Source organism: Neofelis nebulosa, chromosome 13 (genome assembly GCF_028018385.1).
Source record: "Neofelis nebulosa isolate mNeoNeb1 chromosome 13, mNeoNeb1.pri, whole genome shotgun sequence".
Taxonomy (NCBI): Eukaryota; Metazoa; Chordata; class Mammalia; order Carnivora; family Felidae; genus Neofelis; species Neofelis nebulosa.
The window spans coordinates 78001746-78029078 of record NC_080794.1 but is presented as its reverse complement, the minus strand read 5'-3'; the positions used below and the strand labels follow the sequence as shown (position 1 = coordinate 78029078).

The following is a 27333-nucleotide window of genomic DNA, read 5'->3' as shown; positions in this document are numbered from 1 at the left end:
CTTGATGTCCTATTGTAACGAAAGATAAATGACATTACTGATAAGGAAGGATTCTAATTTGTTCACGTTTTGATATTTTGTACCACATGTACAGTGGGCCGCAGTGTTTTGTGAATAAAAATGTACATAAGGGATGCCTGGGTGGCTCAGTCAGTTAAGCTCAGGTCTGACTTAGGCTCAGGTTGTGACCTCACGGTTTGTGGGTTCGAGCCCCACGTCAGGCTGTGTGCTGACAGCTCAGATCCTGGAGCCTCCTTCAGATTCTGTGTCTCTCTCTGCCCCTCCCCCGATTGTGCTCTGTTTCTCCCTCTCTCAAAAATAAATTTAAAAAATTTAAATTAAAAAAAATGCATGTCAATGGTAATCTCTGTATCTAAATGGTATCTTACTAAGCCTTGTTTTTGCCCTCAAGAGGACATTTGGGGGATCTATCCATGTGGACATATATGGACCCTTCATTACTTTTTGTTGCTAACGTTGTATTTTGGACATTCTGACGGTTGTAAATGTCATGTTGTTAATTTCACTTATATGCCACTCCTTTCTGGCGAAGGTAACTCTCAAACATTTATTATTCAGACCCCTCTTTGTGCATTGTCTGCTCACGTCCCTTTGTCCACTTTTCTATCAGACTGTGCTTTCCATTATGTTTGCTGGATACTAATTCCCTGTTGTGCCCACTTCAAATACTTTCCCTGAGGCTACACTTGTCTTTAATCTTGGTCATGGTGACTCTTAAAGAATAACTCGGGCCTGCCTGCTTTTCCTGCTTCATTTATTGGCTGTTTATCATGTGTCAGGTATTGCATTAAGTCCTTTGCATCTTTTATCATTTTTTTTAACGTTTAAAAAAATTATTTATTTGAGGGAGACAAAGAGAATGCGAGCAGGGGAGGGGCAGAGAGAGAGAGTGAGAAAGAGAGAGAGAGAGAAAGAGAAAGAGAGAGTCCTAAGCAGGCTCCCCATGGTGAGTGCACAGAACCCAACACGGGGATCTCATGAAACTGTGAGATCATGACCTGAGCCGAAGTTGGACACTTAACTGAGCCACCTAGGTGCCCTGCCTTTTTTTTTCTTGTCAGAGCCACCCTGTGCGGGAGGATTACTGTCATTCCCGGGAAGGCGTTGAGGTTGGAGATGTGATGTAACCAGCCCAGGTAGTTCAGGCAGAAAGGATGCTGAGATTCAAAGCCAGCTCTGCCCTCCTGGAGAACCAAATCTCACAGGGTGAGAAGAGGTAAAAGATTAGCGAGTGTCCTTACAAACTCTTAGGAGGAAACATACGTAGTTCTCCACCCTGGCAGGGAACTTTAACAACACTGGTGTTGGGCTCCAACCCAGAAATTCTGACTGGGCCAGGGTGTGGCTGGGACATGGAATTTTCTTTTAAAGCTACCCAATTTAGAGGCACCTGAGTGGCTCAGTCAGTTGGACATCAGGCTCTTGATTTCAGCTCAGGTCATGCATGGTTCATGGGATCGAGATCCCCACGTCGGGCTTGTGCTGACAGAACGGAGCCTGCTTGAGATTCTCTCTCCTTCCCTCTTTGCCTCTCCCCCGCACATGCACATGTTCTCTCTCTCTCTCTCTCTCTCAAAATAAATTAACTTAAAAAAATAAATAAGGGGTGCCTGGGTGGCTCAGTCAGTTAAGTGGCCAACTTCGGCTCAGGTCATGATCTCGCGGTTCATGAGTTCGAGCCCCGCATCGGGCTCTGTGCTGACAGCTCAGAGCCTGGAGCCTGTTTCCGATTCTGTGTCTCCCTCTCTCTGACCCTCCCCTGTTCATGCTCTGTCTCTCCCTGTCTCAAAAATAAATTAAAAAACGTTAAAAAAAATTAAAAAAAAAAATAAATAAATAAAGCTACCCAGTTGATTCTGATGTGTGGCCAGGGCTGAGAACCTCTGTTCTATCATTTGTAGCTTTACTGAGATCTGGGGAGTCTTGTAGGTCTCAGATATGGACCGATTTCACTGCACCAGGCCCAGATTTTAAATGCTCTATTGGGTTTCAAGAAAATAATATAGAAAATACAAAGAGAACAAGGCTAATAAAAGAAAAACCCCAGGGTGTTGAGCTCAAGCACTTCTGCTCTGCTACAAATCCCAGGCATCCCTGTGAAGGGGCACGGGAGCTCCTAGGCTCTTGTTCTCGGAATCTCGGGATGAATCACCTGAAATGCTCTGTCACGACGCCCTTCCCAGAATTGCTAAATGAAGCTGTTTCTGGATTCTAAGAATTGAACAGGAAATACCCCAACTATGGCCCAGCTGGTGCACCCCATAGCACCGCATCCTATGCCTCAAAAGTAACATCCACTATGTGTCACCGGCGTTCCACTCACTGGGGTCCCAGGAACAAGTGGGCAGGCTGGCCGAGGGGTGTGGGAGGTCATGTGTGGGCAGAAGGCCAGGCTGGAAGGGCCACACTCCACAAAGGCCCCCAGTGCTGTGCCTGGGGTGGCATTGAGTCCCCCAAGATCTAGGCACAGGCTCTGCCTACTCAATGGGCAGCCCCTTGGATTACGGCACCTGCAGAACCTTCCGCGTAGGAGCTGCGTCCCGGCTGGCTGGGTGCCAGCCCTGTGAGGAGACGCCCAGGCCCTTCAGCTGACTTACCCTTTCCTCCCAGGGAGAAGGATAACTTGGGGGAAATATTTGCATTTCACAGAATATTCCAATTTTCTTCATTTTAAAGTGCTCTTTAAAGTAAAAATGATACGGGGTCGCCTGGGTGGCTCCGTCAGTTAAGCGTCTGCCTTCAGCTCAGGTCAAGATCCTGTGGTCCATGAGTTCAAGCCCCACATCAGGCTCTGGGCTGACAGCTCAGAGCCTGGAGCCTGCTTCAGATTCTGTGTCTTCCTCTCTCTGCCCCTCCCCGACTTGCGCGCACGCTCTCTCTCTCTCTCTTTCTCTCTCAAAAACAAATAAACATTAAAAAAATTAAAAGTAAAAATGATATGAAAAAGATGCCTAGAATTGGCAAACACCTTGGACAGTTTACAGAGAAAGAAACGCAAAGGGCCATTCAACAGGAACAAGATGTTCACCCTGGTTCATAATAAAACAAACGCCAATTGCAATTTAAGGAAAAGCACCTCAACCTACCGAATTCAGAAAAGGTTGGACGATTCACCATGTTGGTAAGGGTGCGAAGCGCCCTCCCGTTAGAAGGAACCGAATGAAATGACCAATGTTTGACCTTCTTGGCCCAGAAGGGTGGCAATTTCGTATGGTTCAGCCGAAATCCTGACCAAAAGAAGTCCATCCTAAATATTTGCTGGACAGATTTTTGTAATGTAAAACAACCACAGAGGATGGCGATCGCATGAATATCCATCCCGGGAAATTTTTGGAAAACACTCTTATGTCCATTAGCAGAGACAATCACACCACATGCACCCCTCAGTGGAATCTAGGAAGCTGTAAGAATGAAGAGGTTCTTTCTGCATCATTAGAGAATAATATCTAATTTATTGATAACGCAAAAAGCAAAGTTAGAATGGTGTCTATTGTATCCAACCAGTTGTCTGAAACACAAAGGGTGGGGGTGGGGCTGGGGCTGCCTATGTGAGGGGAGGCACACGTGGGTACGTGTAGAATATTCCTGGAAAAAGACTGTGCTTGTCTCTGGGAAGGGGAACCAGAGACTTGGAGGGTGAGGGTGGACAGAGACATAGCTTGTGTAAGAATACTCTTCTAGGTCTTTTGCATTTTGTACCATGTTACATATTAATTTATTTTAAGCCCCTTTCCCACCAGACCACAGGCAGGCTTTAATCTAGATAATAATTGCCCTGAGTTACTCCTGCTATAGGCCGCTCCTGCCTGGGGTGTGCTTCCTACCCTGGGATGTTAAAAGCTGGGTGGGCACCACGTGGGAACAATGATGACCTCATCAAATGGGACAGAAATTCATTGTCGAAGCAAAGGAAATACATTAGAACAGGCCACACAAAGTGCCCTGAAAGACAGAGATGGTGGCAGAGGGGGGCCAGGGGGGACTTTTCAGGTGTTCCCTCCCGTCCCACAAATCATTTCTGAAATATGACCCCAGAATACGGCGGGTGTCAAATGAACACCTCAACACCAAACCGCGGGCGTTAAAGAGTTTATTTCCGCAAAGATATAAGAGAGTACCACGTTTTTAACAAGCGTAAAGAGCCTGTAAAACGTCTTCTGACACTGTGTCGTTGCTACAAAAATTATGCCTGCGGAGGAAAACATTTTCAGCATGAGGGTCATTTGCTGGTGGAAACGTGACCCCAGATGAGTAAACAGCAGCTAGCCAGCCCCCTGAAATTCAGATCCCTTGACTGGAAGGGTCTGCTCTACCAAGGTGAGTTCAGGGGATTCTTTCTAAGCAAAACCACTCAGAGAACATCCTTCCACCCCCCTGGCTTCTTAATGAGCTGAGAGTGAATCAGCTGCGTCAGACCCAGGATTTTTTTTTTTTTTTTCTTTTTTTGTCGAAACCAAGAGAGTCCCTGATGGGCCTGGCAATGCATTCCCAGGGGCACCCTAGCCTTCCCAGAGAAGACTTTCCCTGTAGAGTCAAGATCATGGACGTTCTTCATATGCTGCTTCTGGGAATATAAAATGTGGCAGCCTCTCCAGAAAAAGGGTCTGGTAGTTTCTCTAAAAGTTAAACCTACAGTTATCACATGACCTAGCAATTCCGCTCCTATATACCCAAGAGAGATGAAAGCGTGTGTCCACATGAAAACTTGTATACAAGCAGCGTTATTCATAATAGCCCCAAGGTGGAAATAACCCAAATGTCCATCAACTGATTAATGGATAAACAAAATGTGGTGATATAATATTATTTAGAAATAAAAAAGAATGAAGTACAGACACATGTGACAACATAGATGGGTCTTGAAAACATGATGCTGAGTGAAGGAAGCCAGTCACAAAGGACTACGTATTATATGATTCCATTTCTACGAAATGTCCAGAGCAGGAAAATCAATAGAGAAAGAAAGGAGACTGGTGGCTGCCTAGGGCTAGGCAAAGGGACAGGGAGATTAGCGGGTGACGGCTAATGGGTATGGGGTTTCCTTTTGGGGTAATGAAATATTCTAAAATTGATCACATGATGATTGTACAACTCTGTGAATATGTCAAAAAAGTCATTAAAGGGGTGCCTGGGTGGTTCCATCGGTGAAGCGTCCGACTTCGGCTCAGGTCATGATCTCACAGTTCGTGAGTTCAAGCCCCGCGTCTGGCCCTGTGCTGACAGCTCAGAGCCTGGAGCCTGCTTCACATTCTGTGTCTCCCTCTCTCTCTGCCCCTTCCCTGCTCATGCTCTGTCTCTCTCTGTCTCAAAAATAAACATTAAAAAAAATTTTGTTTTTAAGTCATTAAATTATATACTTCTCAAGGGTGAATTGTACGGTATGGGAATGATATCTCAATAAAGATATTTAAAAAAATGATCGTGAAGGGTTGTCACTCCTGAGGGGTGAAGCCTGGTCAGGTTGGGGCAGCCACGCAGCCATGAGATGCAGGGCACTCCCTGGGTCCTCTGGCCCTTGAGGTGTCCCTGGCTAACGTAGAATGGTTGACCACACCAGCCTTCCCTCGGCTCACCTGCAGAATGTAGCTCTTCGACAAGGGATCCCTTGTGTGAGGTGGTGACTTCGGTACTTGCAATATACAGTGTGTGGGCTGTAGCGTACCTGACAACAGTAACTCCACCCACCCCCCACCTCACCACGGTGAAATCCAGACAGTTCCACCATGCATTGTAACACCTGGCCTGACAGATCCTCAGTGCCACGTCTGGCTGTGTGAGCCGGACGGGACCCGCTGTCAAAAGACCTGGGTCTAAGTCTGTGCTGTGCTTGATGGTCTGGAGCATAGAAAACACTGGCACAGCCACGGTGACATCTGGTCCTTCCAACAACACGTGGAGGAATCTAGAATACTAAGGTTTTTACGGCTAGCACAGTTAAGTGGTGCAGCTGAGTATGGTCTTGGTGTGTGTTTTTGGAAACATTTCGTGGTCCAGTATTCTTCCCTCCAGCTTCCCTATATGGTCTCAAACGAGTTCTGTGAATCTCTGTATCTACTCTCCTCATCTCCAAATGAGAGCAGTTGAGAGGTGGTATCTAAGCTTCCTTCAGACTCTAACATCCTACTATTTTATGATGCTCTTCTTTGAAGATGGCTTTCTTTCATTCTGTATTTAAATGTTTTTTAGGGGCGCCTGGGTGGCTCAGTCGGTAGAGCATCCGACTTTGGCTCGAGTCATGATCTCACGGTTTGTGAGTTTGAGCCCCGTGTCGGGCTCTGTGCTGACAGCTCGGAGCCTGGAGCCTGTTCAGATTCTCTGTCTCTGTCTTGCTCTCTCTCTCTCTCTCAAAAATAAATAAACATAAAAAATTTTTAAAAATATTTTTAAGTTTATTTATTTTGAGAGTGAGCATGAGTGGGGGAGGGGCAGAGAGAGAGGGAGAGAGAGAATCTAAATTAGGCTCTGTGTGGACTGTCCGTGTGGAGCCCAATGCATGGATCGATTGTGAGATCATGACCCGAGCTGAAATCAAGAGTACATCGCTTAACCGACTGAGCTACTCAGGCGCCCCTTTCCATATTTTAAACACAGTTAGGTCCTCTCCCAGAACCCCATACCAAATAAGATTCTGTTCCCTTGAATAAGGAGAGATTGCTACTGTGATCTAGATCCTAACCCACTCCCTATCCTTTTCATGCCACAGTCTCCAAGCAAACCAATTCACGTTGTGAACAGCACCCCAACTGGAATTAACTTAGTGATTTCTTACAAGTTCTGCCCAGGCGTTTTTCTCATTGTTTGAGATAAAACAGTTTCATATTGGCCTGTTTCTCAAATCTATGCCTTATAACTAACTGATGCCTTGCTCCTGCCAAGTTGAATTTGGCCTGAGGAAAATGATATTTGATTTTTCAAAGTGAATCAGATGGATAGATGGGGGAGTTGAGATGAATAGTTGGGTAGATAATGGATGGATGGCTGGATGGCTGGTCAGAAGGATAAAGAAACAGATGACTAGATAGATGGCCATTGGATAAATGGATGGGTGAATGTTTAAGCAGATGGACAGAAAGGGATGAACAGATAGGTAGATGGTTATTTAGATGGGTAGGTGGGTCACTGGATGGACGGATGGATAGATTGACAAGTAAATATAGATAATACAACGTATGTGGAATAAGAGATACGCACTCAGTCCCATTTTCACCGCTTTGCACCGTGATTTGCGAAGCCCCCAGCTTGGGCCGGAACAGATTGATCACATGGTTGTTCCAGAGGAACTTAACCTTCTGGATTTTTCCAACATTGATGTCCACGTCAATGTCACGCATGTGACTTGCATGTGGTTGGAGGGATCCTCTGAAAGCACAGACATAAAATGTTGTATCAGCTGGATATACGAATACATAGGATGATGGCAATCTATCATTTCTCCAAACGATGGCTGCTATTGTTGGTTTTCTGCAAATACCTTGAATGACTTCGTGTACATCCAGCGGCTGCTAAAACACAACTGTATTTGTGACGAACACATCTTCAAAAAATACAGGACCAGAGATTTGTACTGTCTTAATTTGTCCTTAGGGGAAATCAAGTATTTGGGGAAGCATATTTACCCTATGATTACACTACAGGACTAACTAATCCAATGTCATATGTTTAAAGATGTATGTGGTTCCACAGAGGTCTTCTGTTAGGATTTCATATGGAGCAGAGAAAGGTGTCGAAGAACTTTCACTTAACATGAAAAGTGTTATGTAAAAGTTAGTACAAAAACCAGAACGTGATTTTGTAGCACAGTTACGCATTCATACAACACCTCGTTACCAAGCACCTCCTATGCCCAGCAGAAGCTAGGTGCTGAGGTTACCATAGCAACAAGAAGCTTGATATGTATGTATGTGTGGGGGGTGGAGAGGGTATGTGTTGGGAGCAGTCGCCACATAAACGGGCCTTTGAAGAATTTGATAGCCATTAAACCTAAGTCAGAAAGCAATGACTGACATTGCAAAAGAAGTTAGCACATATCTCCTTTTAAAGAGTGAATTCCCTCTCTCTGGGCCTCACTTTTCTCATCTGCAAAATGGGATGATTGGATTAGATGCTAATATTTTCCCCCAGCAACGACACTCCAAGATTCACTGGTTCTGTATAATAGATGGCCAGATTTACAAAGTTGATACCCAATATCTTAGGAATAGTCTTTTATGAAAAGTAGGACCACTTCACTTTACTGTCAAACTTACTTGAAAATTTCATATTGTTTTGAGTTCCTGTTACTTCCATACAAAGCAATCCTGAAGTACCCGCTTGTTTTCCGTTTTCCAGCCAGTGTGACCGACACCCTATGTCTCCAACCTGTCCAAAGACATACAATCAGTTCAATGAATTCATCTTGTTAGGAAAAAAATCACCCCATGGAAGCCTTCTTGCTCCAAGCTCTGAATCTCCCCCACGATGCGAGGTAAGGGGGGAAGGTGACAGTGGTTTCTTTCATTGAAGTTGGAGTCCCAGACACTCAGATTCTAGGTGGAGGTGAGCGATGCAGGGGGAAGAAAATACTATTGTTCAGCACAATCTCCTGCCAATACAGCAAAGCACACGCCCTGATGGATGACAGACAGCTTCTTACTGCACGTGTGTGCCCGAAGTTCACATCATTACACAGAAAGGCCATCCGGACAGGGAGATGTTTGCACCATTGGGATAAATCACCAGCTCCTCTCCTCTCGTTATTCACTATTTTCACATGCAATGAACTATTTTATTTTTTTGAAAATTTTACAAAAATCCCAAAATCTTCATCAGGACCCCATCTACCTGCCCTCCATGTCAAGTTTGTCCTTGAGGTAACCATTTTGATGTCTATACTTAATCAAGTCCAGGGGTTCTCAATCAGGGGTGATTTTGCACCTCTGGGGACGTTTGGCAATGTCTGGACACACTGTGAGTTGTCACACCAGGAGAGGGGGCTGCTGATGGCATCTAGCGGCCAAGGATCTGCTAAATATCTTGTAATGCATTACAGCCCCCACCCCCACACCGACAAATGATCCAGCCCAAAATGTCAGTACTGCTGAGGTAGAGAAACCCTAATCCGGAGCTTTCCCTGAGCATTCATACATACAGGGGTAAGTTTACAAAAGAATATCTAGGCTTGTTTCCCCTTCCACAAATAGGATGCACAGTTATTCTCTATTGTCCCCACCTGTCTCCACCCCCACACAGATTTACCACCCTCTTCTGTCCTGCTCTGTGTTCTGGAAGGCCACCGCCACCAGGGATCTCTGCTACTGGCTTTCTATTGAGTTCAGCCAATAAGAGACTTGTTCAGGAGATCAGGAAGCAGGAGGAAAGGGTGGAACCGTCTCTCATGCTCCCCTGCGGCCTCCTATTGTATACCAGATGTCCGGTGGTAACTCCCTGTCTCTGTGATAGCCCGATTCCAGGACCTCACAGCCACCAGATTCTGGGCGCCTCAGCACCCCTTGTTTGTTCCTTTAACCCCGCCCACACCTCTCAGAGTGGATCCTTCAAACAAGTCTCTTCATCTGAACCACTTCGATGAGTTCTCTCTCCTGTCAGGACCCTGGCTGATTCATGTTGTATTGCATTTGTTGTATTGATACGTGTCGTTTGCCACTCACATTTTTCACTTACTATGCTTTAGAGGATCTCTCTCTTCGGTACATAGAGCTCTCTCCTTGCTTTTATTTATTTATTTATTTTAAATGTTTATTTTTAATTCATTTTGAGAGACAGAGAGAGAGAGAGAGCATGGGCAGGGGAAGAGCAGAAAGAAAGACAGAAGAATCTCAAGCGGGCTCTATGCGGTCAGCGCAGAGAACCCAACTTGGGGTTCCATCTCATGAACCATGAGACCATGACCTGAGCGGATATCAAGAGTTGGACGCTCAACCGACTGATCTACTCAGGCGCCCCTCTTTTTGCTTTTCATGGTTAAATATAGTACTTGGTTGTTTACCAGTTGGTGGGCATCTAGGTTTCTCATCACTAAACTTTTAGCATTAAATACAATGCCGCAGTGAACATCTCTGAGCACACCTTCTTATGCAAGCGTTTTCCTAAGGTACGCCTGAGAAGGAGAATGACTGGGTTGAAGGAATATACACATGAGACTTTATAGATACTGCCAAGCTGTTATCTTTCCTAAGTTTGGTGAGGATTAACATGAGATGCTACATGTGGAAAGTGTTTTGTAAAGTGCTGTATAATTATTTTTTAATTTATAACTCCCTTGGAAAGCAACTGCTATTCAGCCCCCCTGTGTTATTACTTATAACAAATGAATCTTGATGATTTCACCATCTTGTACTTTCTTTTTGGTGAGAAGCTGGGCAAAATAACAACACAAACACAGCGTGTGTGTGTGTGTGTGTATGTGTGTGCATATGCATGCATGATTGTGTAGGGTACTCCTATGACAGATCATCACTGGCGTGACCTCTTGACTTACAGTGATTTTGCCCCACACGATCATCTTCTGTTAATTGATTCATGCTTTTTGCCACCAGGGTGGGTGAGCACATGACCAGCCTGTGCCAATCATTGTACTTCATTCCATTGATCAGAATTATTGGCTATGGGGGTAAACATGAGGAGAGACAATGCCATTCTACTGTCCTTCTGTTACAGCTAAGCTGGCTGGAGTTGAGTTTCTGGCCATTGCTAGCAGGGGTCCTGACTAATTAGGCCGCTCCACCTTTCCAAATTATTTGCAAAAGTTTTAAAAGAGTAAAATGGAAACTTACGCGTAAAGTTACCACTGTCTCCTGTGTTCAGGAAAAAGGTCTGTCCCACAGCTCTGGTTTTCCCCTGAAATTGGTCAGCATAGTGCCCCATTTGGGGGCATCCTTCAGGTGGACAAGGGAAACAGTTACCCTAGTGAAAAAACATAATTTGTTTGTTCATGCTGGGCTTTGACTCACTCACTCACTCTAGCAAGCAAGTAATCCATGTTCCAATCCATCCTTGTATTTATCTACATGCACACATCCATCCCCCATCCATCCTCTCACCTACCCATCCAACCATCCATCTACCCATTCATTTCCTCTCCATCCTCTCATCTACCCACCCATTCACCTATCCATCTGCCCATTCTTCCACTCCTCCACCAACACGCATGCATCCATCCTCTGAGTCACGCACAGAACTGTGTGACACGCTGCTGTGCACCCAAAGAAGTACCCAGAAAACCCGGAGTAGAGTTGGGAAGACAAGTCATATCCATGAAGCAATAATGTTAAAATATGGACGGGAATGGCAAGACATCTTCCAGGAGGAGTAAATGGGACAAATAAGTTATTCAAAAGAGCGGAGGAAGAGAAGATCTGTGACCGTCTTCCTTCGAATGTGCGTTACATAAATGATCCCCGTTTGGCGTTCCCCACATGGTAGCTCATCAGTTGGGCCTGGAGGAGGTGGTTTGCTCTGTTCAGATCAGACTAACGTTTTCTGCTACAGTGTCGCCGGTCCTTGTTCTTTGCCCTCGCCACATCCATCGTCCATGGTGTGCAGAGCTATCCCGCACTTTGGGAAGCATTAAGACAAGGGCTGGAGGGGCTGGATACTATTACCCATGCCCTAACAAGAACCAGCACAGCCAGAGCTGCATAGTAGATCCTCACACAGTCCTTCTGACGTTAGTTCAACCCAAGACGGTTAATTTTTCAAAATTAACTTTGACAGGAACGCATGTGAGTGTAAATATATTTTTACATTTACTTTGGAGAAGAAAGCATTTTGAAACTTCAAACTTTTGCAACCGCAGAATACTAACTGATTCAGGGAAGCAGCGCACGCCTTCACGCCGGCTTGCTGTTGCAGAATTAATATCACCTCACAGAGCACTTGGGGACACGGTACCTCTATAATGGGGAAATCTGGCAGATTTTTTTTTTTAAACCTTAAACAAGTAATCAGGGGCGCCTGGGTGGCGCAGTCGGTTAAGCGTCCGACTTCAGCCAGGTCACGATCTCGCGGTCCGTGAGTTCGAGCCCCGCGTCAGGCTCTGGGCTGATGGCTCGGAGCCTGGAACCTCTTTCCGATTCTGTGTCTCCCTCTCTCTCTGCCCCTCCCCCGTTCATGCTCTGTCTCTCTCTGTCCCAAAAATAAATTAAAAACGTTGGAAAAAAAAATTAAAAAAAAAAAACAAACAAGTAATCAAACTGTCCGTCCTCAAATAATGAGACGAAGTGCCACTAAATAAATGCCAGTGCCCCTGCTTGTGACACACTGAGGAGTCGAGAGCACTCAGTGAATCACGAAGAGATAACCAGATGAGTCGAGATTGTGGGATATTCTGCCGAACACTCAGCCTGGAATCTTCATGACGGTCAGTGTCTTGAAAGGCCAGTGAAAGATGTAGAACTTTTCTGGATTAAAGGAGACTCAAAAATAAATAAATAAATGCAATGGAAGAAAAAGAAGGGAAGAAAAGAAGGGAAGGAGAGGGGCAGGGAGGAGAAGAAAGTGAGGGAGGCAGGGAAGGGGGGGAGAATGAAAGAAAGAAAAAGACAGCTCTGGAGGACATGATTTGGATATTTGGAATTCGAATATGGGCCATATTTTAGAAAATATTAGTGTATCAATTTAACAATTTCTTGAATGTTGTTCTGTAGGAGAATGATCTTGTTCTCCGGAGATGGATGTTGAAGTATTTCTGAGCAGAGTCCTAATGTCTTGAGTTTGCTCTTACATAATTTAGACAAAAAACTATACGTATACATACATAGAAAGAGTTAACCATCGGTGCATGTAGGTGATGGGTGTACAGGTATGCATGTACTCTTCTTTTGACTTCTGTGTAGATTGGGAATTTTCCAGAATGAAAAGCTGGGATCTAGGGAAGACCCAGCAGGCAGGTCCCCTCCTGCCCACCCTGTCCCCGGGAGAGGAAGACTCTGTGAGGTTCAGCATTCCAGAACCTCCTCCCATTAGTCATGAGGTTACAGTTCTGCTCTGTTCCAAGACACAGGGACAAAACCTGTCCTCCCCCAGCCCCGGGGGTGACCTACCTCCTGAAAGTCATTGTAGGAGGCACATGGGTAGCCCAGGAAGCCGTCGGGGCTGGTGATGCTGCTTGAGTAATACTTATAGCTTCTTAGGTGATTGCACGCCACAAAGTCTCGGGTTCCTGAGGAAGCAAAGGCCATGGGAGCCCACAGGAGACATTTCACTTTTGAAGCCCGAACTGTTCCGACTGAGCAGAAACCCCTCCTTCCACATTTCACAGATGGGTGTCAGGGCGCCCTGACTTTGTGAAGTTTTTATCACTGACTTTGCCATACTTAGGGGCAAGTAGGAAATCTGGGGACTTGTTTAGGAACGGTGGTTGGCCAGAGTGGCTTTCCTCTCCTCACCCCTGTGTCCATTTGCCAAGAAGGTCCTACTCAAGGGCCAGCAAGTGTTGGGGAGTGACAGGTGATAATGAGCACATTTGTCAAATCTTCTGGGGGCCCGGGCAGGGAACATAAAGAAATGATGAGGGCTGGGGGTCCTGCAGGGGGCAGTGAGAAATGTATATGCAGAGACAGAGACAGAGACAGAGACAGAGAGAATAGCAACGGTCTTTAAAGGGATCCTACACAGCCCGGCCAGTTGTATGGTAAAGGCCCAGACTACTTGTTCCGATCTTTCATGAGAAGCCAGCATCTTGACTCTTACATGGAAACCTTTCTATGTTTAAATGATAGCAGTATATTCCCAGTTTTAAAATAGTCACTGTGGGGGCGCCTGGGTGGCTCAGTGGTGGGTTAAGCGTCCGACTTCAGCTCAGGTCATGATGTCATAGTCGGGGAGTTCGAGCCCTGCGTTGGGCCCTGGGCTGACAGCTCAGGGCCTGGAGCCTGCTTCGAATTCTGTGTCTCCCTCTCTCTCTGCCCCTCCCCTGCTCGCACTCTGTCTCTCTCAAAAATAGACAAACATTAACAAAAATTTTAAATAGTCACTGTGAGGACCAATCACATACTGCTGTGGGTTGCATTCTGCCCGCTGGCCAGGCCACAACTTTTGAACTCTGGACACCCTTGGCAGGCCTCTCGTGTGAAGCAAGCTTATTTGTGCCTTTGGTCCCAGGTTGAGAAATTCTTCTTTCTTACAATTCCAGGCACAAGTTAAAAGCAGTGGACAGTAAGATTGTTGGGGCCTCTGGCCACTCATACCTATTTTATTTTACTTTATTTTACTTTATTTATTAGAGAGAGAACAAGCAGTAGAGGGAGAGAGAGAGAGAGAGAGAGAGAGAGAGAGAGAATATTTTAAGCAGGCCCAACGTGGGGCTCACTCTCATGACCCTAAGATCATGACCTGAGCTGAAATCAAGAGTCAGATGCTTAACTGGTGCCCCTCACTGCATTTTATTTATCATCTTTTTCTTTCAACCAAAATCTTCTTGTTTGGAAAATCGTTTTTTCACTTCTCCAGCTCTCGGTACAAAACTTTTGATGAACAGAGACACCAGACATAGCTGGGGGTCACTTTGGGGGGGGGAGTCTGGTGGGGGTTCCCCCACCGCTCCTGGAAAAAGGCACATCTCCCCTTTGTGTCTGGGAAGCAGTGACGGGGTTAGCCCCCCAATAGCTCTGGGCTCTCCATGCCCAGGAACTTTCTGCAGAAGCTGGTTCAGTGTGGCCCACACCAACACTCATTACCAGACAACAGAACCTGTTTCAGACTTCATTGTTTCTTTCACCCCAAACTGTTGCCCCGGGATCCCATCAGAGGGGAACAAGCAGACTTAACTGTTCCTCCGCCCTGCGCCTGGGGGACTCAGGGTTCCATACAATAGACACACGCTCCAGTGTTCCTGGCCTTATTCACTCGAAACTGCCTCTTTCGTTAAGCCTGGGCTCCTATTATGTGTGGACTGCTGGTCACTTCTGGGAGCGAGCAGCCCTTAGTCACTTCTGGGAGGGGGCAGCCCTTACTGTGACTCTCCGGGAGGCTGTCCCTGGAGTTGGCCGGTGCAGAGCCGAGAGGGAGTTAAAGCACCGTTTACTGTCAGTGGATGCTGGCTGTGGCTTCAGCAATCAGGTCGAGGATTATAAAAACGCCACTGAAGGTCACTGAGCTCAGCAGAACAGACAGCGCTGGGTGCTTGCTTTCGGCTACATCCTGGTGGGTCTGGGATGCCCCTGACACAGTCCCTGGCGTCCTGGCGCCAGGAACTCCCAGCTCAGACAAACAGATACTAAAATGAAATGACCACAGACTCAGAGCCTCCACTCTCAGGAGGGCAGTAAAGCCTGGTCTCAGGGGTGGGTGACAGGAATAGCCAAAGGCCAGAACAAGGGCAGCTAACACAGATGATGCCTTAGGCCACCTAACGTTAAGGGTCCTGAGCCTGTCCTCTCAGATGAATGGAAACCCACGCAAGGCTCTTCCCCCAGGCCCTGGGCCTCACGCTACAAGCACCTGCTCCCCGAACCCTCAGAGCACGCCCCTGCTTTGTCTTCCTCCTAGCTCTTTTCTGGGCCTAGAACCTGACCACAGCACATGGCAAGGAAGCCTAAGCCCAGACCTTTGCCTACACCCAGCATTCTTCAAGGAACAGGCACGGAGGCCAGAGCCCGAGCTGGGTATTAGGCAGCATGCAGGTCCCTCCAAGTCTCAGCATCCTGACAAGGGGGAGATGGTCCAGGACGGGGCAGGAGGTCCAGGCTTTGCAGCCAGAAATTGGGCTTAAATCCAGGGTGGTCTTGGGTAAGCTTTATAACTTTACTGACTCAGTTTAGTTGTCTGTAAAATGGGGCTAATCAGAGTAAAGACCTCATGACATGGTTGTGGAAATGCCCAGCCCAGACCACGCACCGTTTCTCCCCACCAGGAACAGCTGCTGTCTTGCTTTCCTCACTCACGTACCTTCCCATAGTCCGTTTATGTCAACGATGGTTGAAAGGGCATTTTTCTGACATCCAGGCATTTGCTTTCCTCCATTTGGATAGAAATCCAGATGGCCCACCTTTTGGCTCATTCCAAAACCTGAAATGTTGGAAGCAGAGGTGACCAGGGAGGTAAGTGGCCCCAACGTTAGGCTGTGGACACAGACAGTGTTCAATTCCTTCCAACTGCAGCCAGAACCTTCTTGGAAAATTCTCTCCCGGGTGTAGCCATCCTGTCTGTGGCTCTCCAGAAAGTGCTCAGAGATGGGCACTTGGTAAGACAAGAAGGGAGGAGAGCACATGGGAAGAGAGATGAGAGGGAAGCTAGGCTCTGGGTGAGCGTGCTCACGTGTGTGTGTGTGTGTGTGTGTGTGTGTGTGTCTGTCTGTCTGTCTTGGGGAGACCCTGAACAATACTGACATGCCCTGACATGTACCAGCAGATACATATCAAGACTGGTGCATTTTTATTATTATATTCATTTAAAACTTTTGACTTCTATGTTATATTGTTCTATTGAGACCACATGACATTATATTGCCATCTTGAGAGCCCAGCCCAATGGCTAGGAGTTTTGGTTTTTGAAGCATGCAGACCTGCGATCACAGCCTGATTGTACTTCTAGACTCCGTAATGTTGGGCAATTACCTGACCGTGTCGAACCTCAGTTTCCACAGCAATGAAATTGTAAATAGTAATACTCACTTTTTAGGGTTGTTATGATTAATGAGATAATGTGTATAAAATGTTCAATGCAGTATATGGTACTCAGTAAGCGATATAGTTATCCTTGAAAACATACTTCTATTGGCACGTTTCATAAGTGGTTATATACGAAAGTAAAGAAAAAAGAACAAGGACTTGTGAAGGATTAGATAAAAGGATATATTTAATCTCTAACAAAACACACTGCAACCAAAGCTTTGACAAAAGAAGTGAAAAAAAAAAAACAACCTTTGCATGTTGCAGGTACAGGTCCAACGTCAATAGGAAATACATCTGTCACGCTGGGTAGTGGCAGATCGGAAAGGACACAAGGTATGAAGGCTAAGTGATAGCCTTCTAGGCTGCAGAAGTATCTTTTGTTTGACCTGGGGTGGCAAGCTGAATCCACTGGCAATATACTGGCTGTTTATTCATGGCTGGCACCCATTTCGACAGCTCGTGCCCGAGACATTCCTGCAGTTAACCATTTTGAATGCCACCCCTGCAGTATGTGTATGCGGGGGCGCCTGGACTTACTCTCATCAGGGATGGCTGGTCACCAAGAGGTTCAATGAGGAACTCACCTAGGAAAGGGATCATGGGAGCAGAATCCGTGTGAATCACATCCACAAACATGGCATCCGATGGGTCCAGCCGAACCTCCTCAGGAGTGCCCTGGAAGCATGGCTCTGCTGGATCCAGTCCTGAAATGGGGGAGTTGGGCAGTGAGGCCACACTCTAGGACAAACCAAGATCTAAATCCTGTACCCACAAAATCCATGGGGATTCCTGGGCAGAGTCCCAGACCTCAGTAGCCATGATGTGGGCAATTGGGTCTGTAGCTCTTGGTCTGCTTAGGAGAGAGAAGTTGAGACAGAAAGGCTAACAGTGGGGTCACTGACCGTCAAAGAACATCCAGAAGTCTCTGGTGCCCGGCTCCAAGCAGGATCTAGGTGGCCCCCTTGTTCCCTCATCGCCTTTACCCTTTTTACCCTCACTTGTTACTGTTTGGTCCCTGCTTTCCAAGACTGCAAGCTCCTGGCCTTGCCCACCTCCACCCAGGCCCGGGTCCCCCAGCCCCACACTGTCTAGTCCTCTGTGGCTGCCTACACTAGCCCCAGCCTACTGCTCACCCTCCCCCCGCCCCGTTCTTCCCTGAAAAATCTGTTCTCTCCAAGACGGGGCTCAAATACCACCTCCGCTCTGAAAACGTAGCCCCTCGTTTCTCAGCACACACCATCCACATTGTGTAGGATTATTTTGTGTTCTTTAATTCTGCTCTGAATTTTACTTGCCTACTGAATCGTCTGCCTCTCGGACCAGACTGTGGGTTTCCTGAAGTAGGCTGTGCCCAGTTCATCTTTGAAGAGAGGCAGGGTGGAAGCTGCTGGGCACCCAGGACTCAGTGACCCGTCTTTAGCCCTGGTTCTGCTCAAGGGCAAATACCTGTCCTCTCTGACCTTCAGTTTCCTCATCTGGAAAGCAGGAATCACAACAACCTCTCTTACAGGGTTATTGTGAAACCCCCTTGAAATGATGTAAGAGAAAGGACTTTGCAAACTGAAAAATTCTACAGAAACACAAACTATATAATCCCCTTATTTCTTATCCGATGCCAGCAGCGTCCTGAGCAAAGGAGCCATTCGTTAAATGTTGAATGCAACTGTTTGCCAAAGTCACACACTGATTTGCTCGCACAAAATAAATAGCCAGCTGTGTCTGTCTTGTGTGCATTACTTTTGCTAAATGATTCATTCATTCATTCATTCATTCAGTATTTACTGAGCACCTCCAACGTGGCAAGTTTCAGATAGCCCCTTTCATTTTTTGCCCGTGCATGGCACAGCATACATACTTGTGGAACTGCTGAATCAACATTTAAAAAATCACTTATTATTATTATATTACTCTAGCAATAATAACCTTGAAGTCATGGGTTCAATATGCTAATTTCTTTTTCTTTTTAAAAAATATGAGTGTATTTTTATTTACAATCGGGTGTTTTCTAATACACGTGAAAACATGGTCAGTTATTTTTTGATTCAAGTCGGGGCTCCACCGACAGTCCGTTCGGGTTCGGCCAGTCGCGGCGCGCGGGGCCGTGCGTGAACGCGCTCTGGTCTCGCCCCCGCCGCCCGCACCCCGTCGGGGCCGCGCGCTGCGCACCTGTGATCCTGCCCACGCAGCCGCCGAGCCTCCTGCCCGCTTCTGCCGCCGCGTGCGCGCCCAGGCTGTGGCCGATCAGGTGCACGTCCTCGGGGCCGTAGCCCAGCTCGGTCTGCGGACGGATGCCGAGTCACGTCCCGCCGGCGGGTGGGGATGCGCGCCGGCGCCCGGCACCGGGACCGGAGGCGGGGTGGGGGGGAGGACCCGGGCTGGAAACTCCGGAGGAGCCACCCCCGCGCGACTCGGCCCCAGCGGTGCAACAGTGCTGACCAGCGGCCACCGCGTTAACTGCAGGCGGGAACCGTAGTTGCGGGGGGGGGGGGGGGGGGTTGGGGGGGGGGTGGCTGCTGCTCCCACCCAGGCCCCACCGCTGGGCGCCCTCCCCTGGTCTCCTGCAGGAGATCGGCCTGTCTGGGAGAGCGTGGCTGGTGGGCCTGGCTCTGGGATTCTCCGGAATACACATTCCAAGAGGCTGTAAGAGGCCTTCCCTCCTGGGGTGATTTTGAAGACACATCTAAGCTGAGAGTCGCTGAGCGACCCAGTGTGCGCTGGGAATTCCCAGAACAGCCTGCGTGAAATAAACAGGCTTTATTTCCGAAGGGGAAACTGAGGCTCAGAGAGGTTAGTTTGCCTCGGGCCCCATAAGTAGGAGTCTTCAGGACAATCCAGGAGAGAGGAAAGCTGTAGCTTCACCTTAGAAAACGCCCTTTTTGGGCTTCCAGGCCTGCCCCTGGCCCAGGGGTCCTTAGGCTGCCTCTTAGGTCAAGGCGGTGCTAGCCTGTCCCCTCTCTGCCCGCCACCCACGGGATGTGGCCCAGGCAGGGTTTTACCGACAGCCGTTGTATTAAGAAAGCTATTTCTGCTCCCACAACCCGAATGTTGTGCACCGCTTGGGTATATTGTGTCTTTGCCCCACGTCTCCAGTCCACGCAGATGCAGTTCACCTTCTCCACTTGAAACATTTTCTGGGGAAGACAAGTAAGAAGGAGAAACCAGTTTATTAACAGCCACCAGTTGTACACTCCAGAGACAGGAATTCACACCCATCAAGTACCTACTTGTGCCAGAGACTTAATATTCCTGACACTTGTCTTTTCACCACATCGCTATCAAATGGGTATACTTATCCCCACTTTAACAGATGTGGAAACTGAGGCCTGGAATGGATTAAATGACTTATAAGGTCTCATAGATACTTAGTGACACAGCCAGATCAAAAAGATCACTTACTAGATCAGGGATTAGTGAACTATTACCCCAGGGCCAAATTCACCTGCTTTTATAAATAAAGTTTTATTGGAACACAGCCACATACTTTGTTTACTTATTGTTTATCTCTGCTTCTGAGCTAAAAGAGGTGAGTTGAAACCATATGACCCAAATTGAACACAAATGCAAAAGTAATTGCTCCTTAGTTCTCCACAGGAAGTTTGTGGACCCCTACACCAGAGAGTTGAAGCCATGGGTGTAATGCTTGTATGTTCCCGACAATGCTTTGATGGGAGATCTAAGGTACTGAAAGACAAGTTTAATAAGAAAATTTAGACTGAGGTAGGATACAGCTCTCTCGGATATATGCATCTTTTATATCATGTGCTATGACCACAGTCTATTTGCCCAAGCACGGATACTGGTCCCTTGAGGGGGGAAAATAAATGTCAGAAAGGGCCACTCCATATACTTTGTTCATTTTGGGGTGCCCTGGACTGGAACTTGGTTTGAGATGGGGAGGAGTTGGCTGGAGACTGGGGCATCATGGTGGATTGCTGTCGTAGACTCTACGTCTAATGTTCTCTTTTGTCTTAGCAACAGAGCGGACACAGGATTAAAAAGAGAGAAGGCTAATGTCCGGGAAAAAGACAAGAGCCACGAATAAGTGTCCTTGCCTCATATTTATTCAGATCAGAAGGCTTACAAACGTGATGGGCCTGCACAACGAGACAAAGAAACTGTGAACATTAATTTGAGGATGTGAGGGGGAAAAGGGGATTTTGAAGATATACAGTGTTTGGGGTTTGGGTCAATATAAAACAAATTGCAGGCGCCGGGCAGATGGGTAGATGGTTGTTAACAGCAGACAGGAGGCACCCTGCCTGTTTAATCTTTGCCAGCCTAGGGGATGAGACAGACAGGGGGAATAACCTCAGGGTTAACAAGGCACCTTTTCCTTTGTTAACCATCTCCGCTCTGGGCTGCTTTGCCTGAAGCGCAGTCATCCAAAGTCCAGCTCACCAATTTACCTGCCCTGGCTCTATTCTCCTCTGAAAGCGGCTTTCTGCTGTAGTACTAAACTTGGGGTGCTTTCACCCTGAATATCTAATCTTGTCATTCCTATGTATCGGGCACCTTTGTGCCGATTCTATTTCAGGCCTTTGCCTCTCTCTATATATTTTTGGGGGTTCAGCACCCCCTCCCTATATGGGGGTGCCTTTGCACCTCCCTATTCTTGGCACCTTTGTGCCTCACTATTCTTGGCACCTTTGTGCCTCCCTTTTCTTGGAGCGCCAATCTGGTTACCCAAAATCGGGTGCGAGCATTTTATGACTTTGTGTTTCTTTGTGCCTTGTTAACCCATTGGTGTAGACCCTGGGGATTCCTAAGCTGATCCCCCACAGATTGCGTCTACCTGACTCTTCCATCTCCAGGTCTACACAATTTCCTTCTGGGACTCCAGGGGCATGTGTGAACCACCCCAATTCCAAGAGAAGAAGAGAGCCCTTGGACAGAAGCTGGTGAAGTTGGTCTCAGTGTAGACTAAGCCCCAGAGAACCATGGCCCTGGGCACCTTCTGCGGGCTAAATCTCTAGATACACAGGATTTTGGTGTTTTAAGGACAGGAGATCTGGTTTTGCTTTTCCGAGTCTGGATTCAACTTTGGGCAAGTATTGAACTTCTTTGTGCCTTAATTTGCTCATCTACAAAATGGAAACAATAACTATATTTTCCTCACAGTGTTGCTGGGAGGATTAAATGGGACAAGCACTGTGAAATGATTATACCTGCACAGTGTCAGGCTCATAGTAAATGCTCGGGAAATGGATGTTATGAATAATAATTCATTATTAATATTCATGATAACTTTAGAGCTGTGCTGTCTACTATTATAGCCACTAGCCACATGTGGCTATTTAAAATCCATTAAAATCCCCCCAAAATTTATTGAAATCCAATGACTTTAACATTCAGCTCTGTGGTCCTACTAGCCACATTTCAAATGCTCCATAAGCACAGGTAGCTAGTGGCTCTTGATTTGGATATTTCCATCAGGACAGAATGTTCTATTGAATAGCAAAGCTCTAGAAGGTAAAGTTAAGTGGTTTTATGTCACACAGGGATTTTCTATAAACCATCAAAGACAAATGTCAGGTAATTTGCTGTAGTCTCCACCTCTGGTACTTTCTGATTAGACTGTGGCTCTTTTCAGCCTCAAGAGGAGCTGGTTGTCTAGAAGTTATTGAGTTGGGAGAACTTGGCAATGGATGTCCTGAGAACCCAGATTTTCCTTGGTGGTTTTAGAAAGGACAATTCTCTCCCTGAGTATTTCCTTTCCCAGTCTCAGGGATGTTGGAGCTGCAGTGTTTGAACCTAGCTGCTGGGTGCTCATCTCCTTACGGAGTGGCCAGGTGAGGAGGGTGGGCACCTACCTTGCACATGTCCAGCAGCCAGCTCTCTTCCCCCTTGTCTATGAAGCCATGGATGATGAAGCGTGTCTTGCGTTCCAGTTGGAAGTTTGAAGCCTCGACAGTGTCTAGATCAGTGGCAGTGATCAGCTGGTTTAATTACAAAAGAGGAGTATGAATGTTGGCCTTTCCAACCCACGGAGCTGTTAGAGTCAGTTCCAATAAGACTGAGGTCATGGGTTCCACTCCCATGAGATTGGGTCAGGCTAGAACAGGCCTTCCTGACCTGGGGTTGGAGGACAGAATTCAGAAAGTCCAAGTTCATGGACTTTCTGTTTTCATTAACCCCTAATTGACATCTAACATTTCTGTTCATTATGAAGTCAGGCAACAAACTGTAGTAGTATTAACATACTCTGTCACCAGTAGAAGTCACAGATATTTTCATGTTACATTTACAATCGTTACAGGTACCTTAAAATAATTTATCCTCACTGCTATTTTTTTTTTACTTTTTATTTATTATTTATTCACCTTTGAGAGCCAGAGTGCAAGCAGGGGAGGAGCGGAGAGAGAGGGGGACACAGAATCTGAAGCAGGCTCCAGGCTCTGAGCTGTCAGAGCCTGATGTGGGGCTCGAACCCACGAACTGCGAGATCGTGACCAGAGCCAAAGTCAGACACTTGATTGAGCCACCCAGGCACCCCTAGACTCATTACTATTTTAAATTACAGTAGTTATTAGATGAGCTGCTAGATCTTGTTATTTAGTGAAATAATAAAGCAGCACATATTTATCGAGCATGTTCTGGTAACTGTTTTTCAATAGAGTTGGTGTCTTTTGTAATCCAATGCATTTCACTTTATGCATTTAACAACATCATCCTGAGAAAGGGCCCTTAGGCTTCCCCGGATACGGAAGAGATCTCTGGCCTGGAAAAGATGAAAAACTCGTGGGCCAGAAATACCAGGCTTAAAGGGGGAGATTCAGCTCAAATGGAGCCTTCGGGGGGCATCTCAAGGTCCTGAGACTTAAGAACAGATTGCCAAGTGCCCTCAAGCCCCTTTCTACCGGACCCCATAGGCAAGACGCCTGAAGAAGGATCCCGAAATAAACACAGCACAATAGCCACGTGCAAGCAGACTCCCAGCTGGGAGCGCTGAGTCCCCTAGACTCCCACAGTGGGTGACCTCAGGGACCTATAGATAGACACCTGGCTCTTTAAACTCTGCCAGGGACTGGGGCTGTCAGCTGCTTGGATTGTCAGCAGGTTCTTCCTGATCACTGGTAATCACCTGAAGGAAGCCTGTCCTGCTTCCACCTGGCAGGCCTCCTGGGAACTAACGGGTGCTCTGAGGGTCCCCACCTTTTGTCCTTTGTGGTTAAGTATCCCTTCTTCCCCATCGGTCTTCCAGCTCCTCAGGAAGGATTTATACTTCCCTACTTGTACCCCATTGAGGGGCCTCTCTGCCTCCACTGCCTGGTGCAGGAAGAAGACAGACTCTCCCACGGGTACACCAGGCCTGGGCTTCTCTACAAATGCCGCTCATTCCCTCCCAGGGACAAGCTGCTGATGCCAGGAAGCCCCTCAAGCCCTATGCACAAATGTTTGTGAATATGTTAGTTTCCAGACTGGGTGTCCGTAGATGTCATTAGATATGCATAGGGGGTTATGATCCTGAGAGCTGAGATGGCTCTAGGTCAAACACTGGTGCGGAAACATCATCCGGAAAATTCCAAGGCAGTGCATTTTTCCTTAGACCACCATGTGAAGGCTCCACTGTGGGCACCCAAATCCACCCACCGGGCAGTGTTTCCACGCCCACTCTTACTTGGAAGTTGTTCGGATTTTCATTTGTGTACAGAAGAAAGCGGGTGTCAATGTCCTTGGGAGCCCAGGGAAATAACTTTAAAGGCCTCTGAAGGATCCCCGTCCATGGTTTTCCATCAGAAAAGCAGCCAAGATGTCCATAACAGATCTCTTTTCCTGGGGCAGGAAGAGCAGTGAACAGTAGCAATGTCATCTCAGCTACACAAGAGGACTCTTCAGGGAGAACCCAGGCCTGGTTATGGCCAGTGTTGGCCTTTATCTTTGCCAGTCATTGTTGCCCAAACTTTTGTGGTGATGAGAATCACCGGGGAACCGGGAGCGACTACGTGTGTCACGTATACACAATCCCAGGCCCCTCCCTCAGAAATTCTGATTTAGAGGGTCTGGGGTGGGCTGCTGGAAACAACATGTTTAGTGCTATTTAACCCTTATCATTAGGCCAGTTGGGGAATCACTGAGAATTCCCGGGAACCTTCTGCCTTAAAACTACTTCTTCCAGGAAACTCCCAGATGGCCCTTGACATGCATGCATCAAGCATCAGCTATTTCTCAAGTGTGAAGCTGTTAATGCTTCTTAATTCACCTGGACGTCTCCATTACATCCAGCACCAGCCCGTGCATACGGTAGACATTGGTGGGTACTTGTCCAATTCACATGACTTCATGCTATCCTTTTACACACACCTTTGCCCCAAATTATTCTCTGCCATTTCAGATTTTCCCTATCGTTCCTTGAAAAGGTAGCTTTTTGCATCATCGTGTACACAGTAGGGGCTTAATACATGCAACTGATGACCCAGATAACCACACCAAAATCTGAGGGTCCATCCTCCAGCCCACAACACAAACACTTCCCCAAGAAATTGTCACTGAGGGTGACCTAATGAAACCCAGAGGACTGCAGTGGGTGTCCCTCTTGGGTGCCAGAGACCACACTAGCACTTTACCAGTATTATCCCATTTAAGACTCAAGACAGCTCCGTGAGTTAAGGAATTTGTATTATTACATCCGTTTTACAGATGAGGAAACCAGAGCACAGAGAGACAGAGTAAGCTGCCCAAGGTCACAGCCGGTGGTGGAGCCAGGGTTTGAACCTGCGGAGTTTAATTGGGAATAAAGCTAGGTGCTGAGGAGACAGAGACAGATCAGGTTCAAACCCTGCCCTGAGAGAGAGGAAATCTAACGGAGAAGGAGTAGTTAATGATGGGGTGAAGTTCACTCTGGGAAGCCGAAACAGCCCTGGAGGAAGGGTGGCAGGAGACTAACGCTGGCCTGGCCGCAGGTGGTAAATGCACGAATGTGGGGGCCAGGTTAGGACGCTGGGGCTGTTAGGGGGAGGGTGGGGAAGTGCTGGGGGGCACTGAGCTGGTGAGTGGCTTGGGGGCTCCGTTTCATGAAGGTGTTTGGCGGGGACTAGTGTAGGCGGCTCTGAGGAGGGGGAGCCTGAGGGAGGGGTGGAAATTAAGGCAAAGGCGGGAAGATGGGAGTAGGAGGTCGTGTCTGAGCCTGGTTTGGGACAAGTGAGTTTGAGGCATGGCGGGAGGCCCTGGAACTCAGGAGGGTGGGGAACCAGAGGCTGGGCAAAGGGGAAGCTCCGAGGCCAAGAACAAAGGGGGGTGCCCGGGAGTGACTTTTGGGGGATGCCCAAGTCTGGGGCAGGAGGAGGCAGCAGATCAGCAAAGGAGATCAGAGGAGCAGCCCCACCGACCCCAGACTCTGTTGTCGGGAGCCCGGTCTCACTCCAAGGCCAGGATGGAAGGGAAGTCCCAGAGTGGGGGGCTGGGGGCAAGGGGGAGGAGTCTGGATGCAGAAGAAAACCTCAGCAGGGATGCCAGGAGACGGCAAGAGCATGCTCCAGCTGGGCTTGGGGGGGGCCATGCCAGGCAGTGAGGGGTTCTGCCTGATGGGAGGAAGTGAGGCAGAGAGGGAGGCCCCGAGTGCACCTGTGAGGCACACCTGTGAGGAGGTGGGGGTGATGGGCAGTAAGCAGGCTGGAGGTCCCCGGGGCTCTGGTGGCCAGGGAGGTTGTTTCTGTTTTAGGAGGCGTAGATCCTGGAATCCGTATCTGAATCTGGACAGAGGCCACAGGAGAGGGGCTGATCGGAGCTGGGGCAACAGAGACCCAGTAAGGAGAGAACGTGGGGGCCCCGGGCAAGAAGACGGGCTCATCGGGGTAGGCCTGCCGGCCCAGAAGCTCTCAGGGGCACACATCCATGTAGCTTTAGTCTGCAGACGTGCACTTGTCCACTCGAGGAACCGAGGGTGTGAGAGGCCAGCCGATATCGTCTCACCCTCCACCTGCTCCCTCTGCCGCACACCTCTCAGCCACCGGAGCCTTTGCAGGGAACAGGACCAAGCGGCCTGACTGCCCGGGGTCATCTGTGTCAGGCACGTGGCCACAGAGTCAACACTCCCCGAATGATGGCCATGTTGCTTGTCTTGCAATAATGATAATGCTGTTATTTACAGCGATGGTAACAATGATGGCAATGTCTCCAGCAGCCTCACCCCAGAGACCAACCCAGGCACAGTCGCTTTCTCCCCAAAGGGACGGTGACAGCATCCTCACCTCTGACTGTGGCCAGCAGCAGAAGTCCGATGGTCCAAGAAGGCAGCATCTAGGTAGACAAAAACATAGACACGCAGAGACACCCCTGCGCCCAGGGATGAGGCTGTCAGTCCCAGAGCCCGGACAGGGGAGGAAGCCTGGGGCACAGCCGGGGCCCGTGACTGAGGCTGACGCCTCCCCGCACCCAGGGCGTTGGGCAGCAATGCTCTAAGTCCGCGTCTCAGGGTGTTCCCACTGTAGCGGCTGTCCCCCCTTCTGGGCCATGTCCCTCTGGCAGCCTCAGCCCCCCGAGCCCCCTGCCCACGCAGGGGCCGTGACTTACTATGCGGCAGCCAGAGCTTCCTCTTACAGCCCAACAGGTCGGCCGGTGGCTTTTATACCCAGGTTGTATCCTTTGGACTCCTTAGAGGAGAGAATGGGGGAGGCGAGATAGTGCTCCGCACATGCGTGCTTGGAACTCAGGTTATCGTAAACACATACCGCCGCCCAGCCCAGAGCGCAGGCCTGTTTATAAA

General features: G+C 48.0%; 1 protein-coding gene across 1 annotated transcript; it reads right to left on the bottom strand.

Moving 5' to 3' along the window:
• Positions 1-4093: 4093 nt before the first annotated feature.
• Positions 4094-27333, bottom strand: LOC131493423 (pancreatic lipase-related protein 2-like). Its single transcript, XM_058697885.1, has 13 exons — positions 27141-27333; positions 26819-26867; positions 24250-24404; positions 22442-22567; positions 19628-19762; positions 18798-18909; positions 17216-17335; positions 15907-16026; positions 13062-13180; positions 10794-10923; positions 8268-8379; positions 7213-7380; positions 4094-4210 (listed from the first exon to the last, which is right to left on the bottom strand). Exons 2-13 carry the CDS (start codon positions 26865-26867, stop codon positions 4147-4149), a joined length of 1410 nt encoding a protein of 469 aa, XP_058553868.1. The 5' UTR covers positions 27141-27333; the 3' UTR covers positions 4094-4146.